This window comes from Talpa occidentalis, unplaced genomic scaffold (genome assembly GCF_014898055.3).
Source record: "Talpa occidentalis isolate TD23 unplaced genomic scaffold, MPIMG_talOcc4v2.1 talOcc4.12, whole genome shotgun sequence".
Lineage (NCBI taxonomy): Eukaryota > Metazoa > Chordata > Mammalia > Eulipotyphla > Talpidae > Talpa > Talpa occidentalis.
In genome coordinates this window covers 70,505,540-70,506,750 of record NW_023601212.1, presented here as the reverse complement: position 1 = coordinate 70,506,750, position 1,211 = coordinate 70,505,540, and the positions used below count along the sequence as shown (strand labels likewise).

Sequence of the window (1,211 nt, the reverse complement as noted above, 5' to 3'; positions counted from 1 at the left end):
AACTCAGAAGTAATCCCTTAGTAGTGGCAGGGGACAAGAATTTGCAACTCCACAAGAGAAGACTCAAGCACAAGCAGCCTCCCCTTCCCTCTCGAAATGTAACAGGATGGCCTTTGTCAGGCATCAGGGACTCCTTGGTCATGCATCAGCAATTCCCCTACTACCCCAAATAAAGCACCCGCAGGTGGCATGTTTTAAATAACACTATACATCCTGGGAGGTCAGTTTCCATGTCTTCTGAAACATAAGCCCTCAAGTGGCTCTTCTCCAACTAAGGGAAGCAACAGCCTAACTAGAAATCTTGAATTCCCTAAGCAAAACTCCCTCACAGATATCCAAAAAAGGAGGCTTCTTAAAGACAGCGAACAAGAAGGGGTGCTCTCACTTGCTCAGTTCATATTGCATTTCTAACTTCCTTTTGGAAGCAAAAGGAATCACTCTTAACACACCAAGCAACAGAAGTCCAATAAAGTTGACTGAGCCAGAAGATAAAATGCAATAATCATCTGGGATAAAAGTCAGTTCTAAAAAATGTAGGAAGGAAAGAATTGAATACAGCACAAGAATGCCTTATCTTCTCACCAGCTGCCAGAAAGGCTCTATCTGGCTCTTGAGTGTACTGGTTTGCAGGGGGAGGGGAGGTTGTACTCTTTGGGGCTCAGGAAATGATACTAAACCTTTAACTGTTTGCTTGCTAACAGTTTTTGGTCTCCTGATTCCCCTGCTTAACACTCCCTAGACTTCCTCCTGAAGAACAGGACAGCATTCTCTTGTTGCACCTAGGAGTGTATAGATGTATGACTACCTTTGCCTGTGTGAGCCAAATGGATATTACTATTTTTTACAGAACACAGAAATTCAAATACCTCCAAAAAACAATGGTTCCAGCACAATTTACTCCACAATTCATCAGTCCAAACAGGTAAGTTCATAATTGCCCCACGCTCTTATATTCTTAATCTTCTCTTCAGACCTGACTTTGCAAATAAAGTAAAAGTAAAGAAGGTTTTTTCAGATATACAAATACCAGCAAGCTGCAAAAGTCTCAGAACATCACTAAAATATAACCAAGAAGTTATCTCATCTTTGGATCACTATGTATAATTGAGTTTTCAACCTATTTACTTTTGTAATTTAACCCCACCTTCTGCTGTTAATGCTCTATGTGCCTGCCGGTGCTCTTCAGATCTCCTCTGTAGCCATGAGGTATG

The 1,211-nt window shown here is 41.4% G+C and overlaps 1 protein-coding gene across 1 annotated transcript in view; it reads left to right on the top strand.

Moving 5' to 3' along the window:
* The window catches only part of LOC119242298 (spectrin alpha chain, erythrocytic 1-like), an 8,683-nt gene extending 7,932 nt beyond the window's left edge, over positions 1-751 (top strand). Inside the window, exon 6 of the mRNA XM_037508028.1 lies at positions 740-751. Within this exon, the coding sequence (XP_037363925.1) occupies positions 740-751 (12 nt within the window). The remainder of the gene's footprint in view (positions 1-739) is intronic.
* The last annotated feature ends 460 nt before the right edge of the window (positions 752-1,211 follow it).